At 38.9% G+C, this 9,235-nt stretch overlaps 1 protein-coding gene across 1 annotated transcript; it reads right to left on the bottom strand.

Annotated features, from left to right (window-relative positions):
* Nucleotides 1-1,477: 1,477 nt before the first annotated feature.
* Nucleotides 1,478-9,011, bottom strand: LOC124271943. The gene is made up of 11 exons (XM_046707113.1): nucleotides 8,905-9,011; nucleotides 7,522-8,180; nucleotides 6,584-6,716; nucleotides 5,411-5,751; nucleotides 4,870-4,987; nucleotides 4,225-4,316; nucleotides 3,890-4,049; nucleotides 3,570-3,778; nucleotides 3,113-3,234; nucleotides 2,826-2,889; nucleotides 1,478-2,213 (listed from the first exon to the last, which is right to left on the bottom strand). Exons 2-11 carry the CDS (start codon nucleotides 8,170-8,172, stop codon nucleotides 2,121-2,123), a joined length of 1,983 nt encoding a protein of 660 aa, XP_046563069.1. The 5' UTR covers nucleotides 8,173-8,180; nucleotides 8,905-9,011; the 3' UTR covers nucleotides 1,478-2,120.
* Nucleotides 9,012-9,235: the final 224 nt, after the last annotated feature.

Here is a 9,235-nt window from a genome sequence, read left to right as displayed (position 1 = left end):
AAGCTACTTGGATATGTGAACGGCGATGATATGAGGCACGGGGTATTCATTCAGTCGACTGAAATAGTGAGTGAGTATGGCTTAACGCCGAATCTTAGCAATATTCCACCAATATCAGGGCGGGGGACACCAGAATTGGGCTTCATACGTAATGGACGTTGATTGTCTGCGTCCAATTTCTTGTAACAGTAATAGACCCGACAGCAGTGTTCACGACGTCGAAGGGGGCATGGGTGGCCTGAGTCTCTCAAGCCTCAATTCGTTGTGCTGAGTTGTCCCCCATGGGAACGCCAGAAACCTGTCATTGCGGGTTCGTATCCGGGTTCGCCACGATTCTTTCTACGGTTTTACTCTCCATACCCATATTGTAGGTTTCCCCAGACTGGTAGACATCTTTGTGAATCAGGAATTTCGCACATAGAATAAAATAACAGTGGTTATAAAAAATAATGGTTACGTTTATTTAAATTAAAGTACTAGCTATATACATGGAAATGGAAGTGTCAAGTTTAAATAATTACACAATAATTATTCACTTTTCTGAGTGATTCTTTCTGACGATTGTACCTGGTTACATTTCAGAAACAATGATATTGCAAACTCATCTTAGGAGAAATATATTACATGTAAAATATCATTAATAACAGTATGGACATTGTCGTATCTGTCACATATTGACATGAATATAGACTAGATACGATTCATATCGGATATGTACCTCAAGAGTAGTACTACAAAATATCAATCTTATCTATCACAGATATGCAGTTGTATGAAACATTATATATACATTCAAACTTGATATATCACAGACTTCAGCTTATCGCACATAAACATAGAGAGGTCTCCTGTATTCATTCTGACAATGTATATATCACACAAAAAACAGCTCTATATATAGTATGACCAGAAATTATTGAGAATTTTAGGAATATGTTTAAGTGGATTTCTAGTATAAACAACCTTGACCGGCTATCAAGTGTTTGCATTCATACAAGAGAGACAACTCCGTTAATCCTTTTTCATTAGTTTGTGAAGAGTTATCCCCCTTTGTTTACTTGCTAGCAGACGACATTTTCAGTGATCCTCAGTATGGATGATTTAGAGAAGAGGAAGTTGATTTTAGAGTATTATAACAAGGACATCAGATCAGCTAAAGTGATTTCAAGTAGAACAGGCATCCCTTTGTCCACTGTTTATCGTGTTTTTGAAAAATATTGCAAATGGATATGGCATTGAGCACCAGGAAGGTTTGGGGACTTATGAAGGAAAGTGTCAATCAGAAAAATCTGACAAATATTGCTGAAATGAAAGAAGAAGTGGTTCGATATTGGGACAGCATGGACCACGACTTTCTAACTTCTTTGATCAGTTTAGTATGCCCCGCCGCATTGAAGCCTGCATTGCTGCCCATGGCGACTTGACAAAATACTAACTGTTCACCTGTCTTTGAATCTAGAGTTATGTTCTGCTAATATTCACATTAATACGTGAGTAATGAGTGAAAAGAAAATTACAATCTTTTAATTCTCAATAATTTCTGGTTGTACTGTACATATTGTTTGATTCTCACATTACCAGAATGCATTCATATAACATTTTACCATCTGGTACATTTACCATCTCAAGTCAAACTTCTTACTACACTACAGATGAATCCCTGCAAAATTCCTGCATAAATAGGGTTATAATTCATTTGTAGTGAGAATGCATGATCGTAGATTCAACATCTAAACGAATATTATCAAGAACGAAGTCATTTCAATAAGCATAAGACAGATCGCTAGCGATATCATCACAAATTTGCATAAAAGGCTGTTATGTAACGGATAGATTGGCTGCTGAACTGCCAACTTGCAGGATAGGGGGGTGGGGTAGAGGTAGGGGTGGGTTTAGTAGTTGTGGGGGTCGGGGATTTGAGGTACATATGTTTGTACTACATCAAACATGATTAAACTGACTTTGAAGGTTGTCATATGCAGCAGACACAATGTCAATTACACAGGCATGTATTACTATCTGCAAGTCAACCTATGCCACGTATTCGTCCAGTGATACATCTGAGAGTTTGTAATGTAATATACATTAGATCCAAAACTTCACACAGTTGGGATAATGATTCACAGCTTGTCAACAGCTCTGCTGAACTTTTTGAGGTCATCAAAGGGCAGCTGAAGATTAGTCAGCAGATAGTTGAAGTAAAACTCGGGTGCCTGAACGGATAAAAGGTATAGGTTATTTTCCGATCAGAGCCCAGTATTGAAGCGAATTCCCTGAGGTGAATGGGAATTTCGGAATCAAATGATAAAGTTTGTCATATAATCTCAGTGCTGGTACCAGACACAACATGAATTTGGAACAACATGTAACTTCTCTTGTGGAACGAGACATTCAAAGCATTAATTATCTTACATCAGTCACCATCATCTGAAACGTTATCATATTAACACCTCCTAATCATACAATGTAATTATGGGAAAAAATAATGTTCATTTGATATTGTTCTGTTGTTCGTGTTTTTGTAGAAGTATATGGCAGAAGAGTTTGTTTGTTTGTTTGTTTGTTTGTTTGTTGTTAAACGGCGCTCTCGGCAATATTCCAACCATATGACGGCGGTGTGTAAAAATCGAGTTTGTACCAGACAATCCTTCGACAAGCATGGATTGCTAAAGATCACTTTTAACCCTGATTTACATGAGTAAGGACTCATATCATGGTGCCTGGAACCAAACTTTGGAGCGAACTAAATTCGAACTAAATTGGAAATACGGCGTTTCGACATCCCATATATTTAGTAATAGATTGCAACAAGCCTTCTAGCTTACCCTGTGAGATACTTCACGCAGAAACAATAGATCATCCCCAGTCATTTTACGTAGCAACGAGTCACTGAAACAAATGAAAATCAGTTCTGGTTTGATTCATTCAACTTAATTGAGTGATTACCCTCTCCTGTTATTTTTTGGGGGTTGACGTACTCCAAGAACATATATTTAACCTACATTTACAATCCCAAACAATGAATATACTGAATAAGAGTGCGTGAGCACGCCGTAGGTACGGCACATACTATGATATTCTTCAGACAAGTAAATACCAAGGATATATGTACTTTGTTAATCCTGTCTTCGTGAGCCAATTCTGGACATCCTTCACTGACCAGTCAGCAAGTGACCGACCTCTTGCAGCGGCAAGGGGAGCTGCTTTCACAACGGGAACTATCTTAGTCTCACCCTGAAGATAAAGCAACAACTGTCTGTGTTATACAATATCACACATAGACTATTCGTAATTAATATCAAGTGTCATGAAAGAATCAACTTTTTGTCAATCAGACACAGAGTATCATCACATTTACTTTTAGGACTAGGAAGAACATTCAATGTAAGAATATGCATTCCAATAACCGACTTGATACTTGACCTAAGAAATCTATGACCTAAGTGCAGCGCCTGCTTGAAGGATAGTCCTCGCTGACTTCTCACGTGTACATTTTGTGCTTTCTATAATGTTTACCTATCAATACACCATCATATTTATGCAATAGTCATCATTACGTCATAACCTACATCAATTTCATCAGTGAGCGGCTGAGTCTTCCCATGTTCACCAAGCTCCTTCGCAAGATCTGCCATTTTCTGATCATACGGGTATTTTCCGCTGAAGTCGAAGAAGAGTTTTGTCCCTTTAATCATACCCAACCACCCGTCTGGTTTATACGCCCTCTGCATCAGAAGAGGGACAATCTTCTTCTCCAACGAGAAAGCATACTCAGCCTCTGATATAAAACATGATAAAGATTAATTTTACTCACCATTACATGTAGTCAAAATTGCAACATTCAAAATTATCTAGACCAAACAATGGATTCCTGAAATTGTTGACTCACCTGACCTGCAGTTCTGACTCAGCTTGTACCTCTCCGACATACACACCAACACCACAGAAGCGTTCTGAACGGCCTCCGCCATCGCCTGCAGCGTGGACCCCTCCATGTGATCAACATCCATCCAGATCTTGTACCCTTTCTGGCGCAGTGATTCCTTGATCTATTTTTGAAAAATAATTGCAATATCAATGACATTATACTGAATAATATTTTGTTATCAATTCCGAAAACCAATGGAAAGACACACCTCCTTGTGGTCAATCTACTCGTCACTGATCAACATATAACCTTTTAATGATATGTTTGATCAATTCAGAAAACAAAATATAAAATACCTTCAGCACCAGCTTCTGGTCTGTCCACTGGTAACTGATCATCACATGACCTCCATATGACCCACTCCTCCCTTCGTGACCCCCTGTTAATGCTGAAAAAATGTTTATGTTTCACCCTCAAACTTTACTTCATTGTTCATACCACATATCAAAACACATAGGTGATACTGTTTACGATACTCTATAATTGTAGGATTTCAACCTAAAGTATGCTATTTAAAAAGTACATCACTTGGTATTGGATACCATGATATTTAAAAGGACAAATATTCGTAACAGATAAATAAAACACACACTATAAGAAAACCAATTAAGAAAAACGTAAAAATAGTTGTAAACATTAAAATTATATACATGAATAAAGTCTAACAAAAATTATGACACAACATAAATAGACAGAAAATAACATATTCAGTGAGATGGAAAACAGTATTTGGCAAATTTAGAGCTTTTCCCAAAAATTAATAAAAACCCCGCTAAGAATTGGGTTACAATTGATATTCAGCAACCCCTACTTGACGCAGGAGATTATATACAAAATCGGACATTCAGGTTCACAGCATAATTATCATGATAAGTGTTCCGTTACTTTGTCTAACGTTTAAGTTACTAAGGCTAATGGTAATATGGTTCGTTGTTACGTACTTGTATTATTGTTTTCCTCCATAGCTAGCACCCACAATGCTCCAGCTGCAGCTTTAGAAACGCCGGTACGAGAGGATGACTTGAGTTCCTGAAGTAGCTGTTGCAACTCTTTATTTTCCTGAAAGAATGGTACTAAACTAAGTATATCACACTATATATATGTGTCTCTACGATGATGTGGTTGCCATTATACATCGGTTTCACCTCTGACAGGATTCTATTTGTAGTTCTTCCATTTACACAGACTACAAAGTATAGAGGGCATGTCACGCAAGTGTCTTGTCAGTACAATACATGGCCAAACATACGGCTGACGATTTTCCGCAGTGGGGAATCCTTCCTTCTTTTATACTAATGACGGACGTGTAGTAATAAATATTAAAAATATGTTTATGGCCAGAAGAAACAACGCATCGCAATGATTATGTAATCCACTTAAAAAATATAATATATTTAGCTCTGAACCATAAGAAATGAAAGTGGCAAATGAAGCATTTACTCGAATCTCAAAAACCAAACAATCCACTACCAAGGAACTTACATTGAATATTTCCTTGTTAGTTTTATCAAAAGACAGTTCCCATATACATTTCACGGCATACTCTTTCTCTTCGTCCGATCCAAATTTCATAATCTCTGTAAGTATAGGAACGGCTCCCTTTTCCCGCAGGACCTTCTTGTTGGTGTCATTTTTGGCTAAACCGGTCATCCCATCCACTATCTCCTCCACACTGAAACCAATATAGCGGTGTTCCTCATCCGCCCATGCTTCCTTCAGTATATCGAACAGTTGATCAATCACGGTTTTGTCAGCCAGAAGATGTTCACTTTCTGTTTCGTCCACGATGTTGGCAAGAGTAAACAGAGTCTGCAGCTTACCCTCTGGAACAATCGACGTAAGTCATGACTCTCAAGGGTCCGCATCGTTATTAATACTATCAACATAATTAGTGTCACCATGAACATCACATTGTGTTAACTGGAATATAACTTATCTATTATACAAAAGACGTTGGACATGTACAACAGTTAATAAGCAATTGAAAGATGAACAATCCTATAGACGAGTGTAAATCAGTATCTGTTGTTGGTGTTAGTCGAATAGGATTTCTCTATAATTATCACAATCTCGCTTCTTGAGGTATTCTCATTATTAACATTGAACACATACTTTTGTATGAATCTACCCATGTGAATGCTCATTCATTTTTATGTAATGTAAATAATTGATTGTTAAGCAAAGAGAAAGGCAGTCGATCCATGTTTGGCCAACATGATTACGTTCCTGTGAGCTGACCATCCAGTTCAGATCCATTCTTTAATCACGATTTAAACCCTGACCGGAAGCAATTATCAACTGCTGTGTAGGTAATATTATAGTCCGTTTGGCTCAGAAGCGGACAGATGAATTGCAATCTAACTTGAAAACTAATAAACATATAATACTCAACGAAACGCTGATCATAATAAAAACATCAAACCAACTCTATGATTTTTTGTGCAAAATCTATGTCCTAACAATAAACAAGTTGTTTAGCAAACTATCATAAAATATTTACACAGTTCACTATTTGTTACGAGGGAGGAGTAAAAAGAGAGGAACAATATTCACAATATTGTTCATCGTTCACAATGAGTGGTATCCGATGTCCACTGGAATTCTCAAAAGCTATTTCTTCAAGAACATGTTAGCAAACAGATGTGTAATATTTACCATCTGACCTGCACTTGAGATACGGCAGCAGGACGGAAACTGTCCCGAGTTCCCGAAGATGTTGTCTGGTCGCAGGGTTCCTTGAGCAGTTCTGGAGGATGGAAATGGCCGCTTCAAATGTGTTGTCAAGCTCCTGCAACATACATTGACAAAATGTTCACGGTTCCGTCTAACTGACGTTGTGTTCATCTTCCATCTGTTCAGTTTTAATCAGTATTAAGTCTTAATTTCCGGTTTGTTTCTGTCAACCCATGCTTGTGTTACGAAGCGACGTGATGGACCTTGTGGTCAGGAGTGGTGCCGTTGTTGACTCCCGACGGTAAGGGGCGTTCCCTCAAATAACATTCACTGTTTTGTCTGGTCGAGACTCGATTATTAATAGTCAAGTCAATCTTCATAATATTCTCGGGGGATATTTTATATAACATCAGTTTAGTATTTCAAATAAAAAAAATTAAGCACAAGGCTCGTGCCCAATATGAATTTGTCATTTGATTGTGTACATGTTCCTTTATATCCTGAATGGACTGAATGGTCGTTTTATAGTTTAATGTGTGGGTGTATTCCTGGGACGGATCCAGGATTTTGGAGAAGGTGTGTGTGTGTGTGTGTGTGTGTGTGTGCGTGCGTGCGTGCGTGCGTGCGTGCGTGCGTGTGTGCGTGCGTGCGTGTGTGTGAAGGGGCGAGGGTGTATTTATGTAAAATGAGATATCTATTGATGTAGATATGTGGATAATAACATAGATCTAGGTAGGTAGGTAGGTAGGTAGGTAGGTAGGTAGGTAGGTAGGTAGGTAGGTAGGTAGGTAGGTAGGTAGGTAGGTAGGTAGGTAGGTAGGTAGGTAGGTAGGTAGGTAGGTAGGTAGGTAGGTAGATAGATAGATATTATAATTTTTTGAAATTCACAATCATTACATGTGCGTAAATATCTCACTGACCTGGTCATCATCGGCGGCATCTTCCACATCCATCTGTTTTAAATCTTCCACGAAATATTTCAGCATCCCAGCTTTGCTCACCTTTTCAGCAAAACTGAGACTACCATCCGTATTGTTCCACACAATCATTCGGATCATGGATAACTTTTGAGCAACAAGAAGCTGCGTCGCGTCTTCAAAGTCCATCTTTATAGGCCACATACATGTAAACCCCATTGATTTCAGCAGTGTGTCAAATACTGCATTCAACACTTCAGCAGTGTCAGATACCGCTAAGTATTCACCGAGCTTACGACGGTCCGTATCAGCGTAGTCCTCGAAGCCCAGAGATGTCCAGTTGTAGATCCTTGAATATTTCCCAGTCTTCGTGAAAGCATCAGCTTTAAGTTCTTGAATAAGAGTGTCAATTTCGTCAAATTCCGAATTTAAATGTGAAGCATCTTCCCGCAGTTTCTTCATTTCAGCCTCCGTATCCACGCGAGAAGGTACAGAGTTTACTGTTGGTTTCTGAGTGATATCAGTTCCTCCTCGATCAGACTGTGTTTTAGATAGGTTATTCACCGGTTGATTACAAGTATCGCCTGGGCTAGAATTTGCTGCATCAGCAGTTTTGCGAGGAGGATGCCTCTGCATGCTGCTTGTACTGCCCATCTGATTATCTGAAACAATCAGGAATCTGTAGTGCGAATTGAACGTTCTATATTTGGTTAAACATGTAACGAACGGTGGTAGCTTAGTGGTTACAGCGTTCGCTCGTCGCACCGTAGGCAAAAGTTCTATTCCTTACTTATTTGGTTATACTGGGTGGTGGTAGCCAAGTGGTTATAGACAAGGGTTCGATTCCTCATATGAGAATAACAACACTTGGTACAGCTGGGATATTGTTCAAAGCGACGTAAACATTATTGATTTGCTGAATGGCATGTCGACCACGGGGACGCCTATCACGTATGGAGGGTATTATACGAGCGCTTCAATCAATGTCTCTCGTGTAATTTGCCAGATTTGTTTCACTGATCGTTAAAGGCCTCTCGGTAATATCGGTTTCATAATCTTCAGATAAAACCGGAGACTTGCATAACTGCATTAATGTCCACATATTTCAGTTCTGGATAATGACACAAGAACGCATGCAATGCATGCTTCTAATCAATATGTTGTCATATCGATTTTTACAATGGAACATTTCTCCTTGATTTGCCGTTGTACAAGATATGTGTTAAACTGCTTGGCTTATTCAATCTGCTACAATCGATCTCAAACGAAAATTGTTTATCCCCCGCTGTTATAGCATTGCACCACAATATCTCAGCATGTCATCCGACATTTAAACAACAGCCAAATCACAGCTTCACCGCGGTAACAAGATCTCTCTCCACTTACCTAATAAACTATGGGTCCACGCTTACATATTCGATGTGATTTCAGAGATTATGTAGGTCAAACATGGCCGACTGCATGCTTTTCCCCCAACACACCGCTATCAAGATCCGAAAGAAGTGTTGTTATTTGTCATCCTCACCATGGCAACGAGTACACAAAGCTCTGACAGCGAACCGTCAGGGGTGAGAGCACACGAACTCGAGTAAAGATCAGACTTAAGCTATTCATAGTGTTTGTTTATGTGTGCGTGTGTGTGGTTAGTCTGAATGACATAGTTGTACTCACTATAACTCATATAGCTGGTATTTCATTCACGCCGCTTTTTTCCTTA

This window comes from Haliotis rubra, unplaced genomic scaffold, assembly GCF_003918875.1.
Source record: "Haliotis rubra isolate DU_JTF1 unplaced genomic scaffold, ASM391887v1 Scf1646, whole genome shotgun sequence".
Classification (NCBI taxonomy): domain Eukaryota; kingdom Metazoa; phylum Mollusca; class Gastropoda; order Lepetellida; family Haliotidae; genus Haliotis; species Haliotis rubra.
Note: the sequence above shows the minus strand (reverse complement) of the source record. Positions and strands in the feature narration are given on the sequence as shown.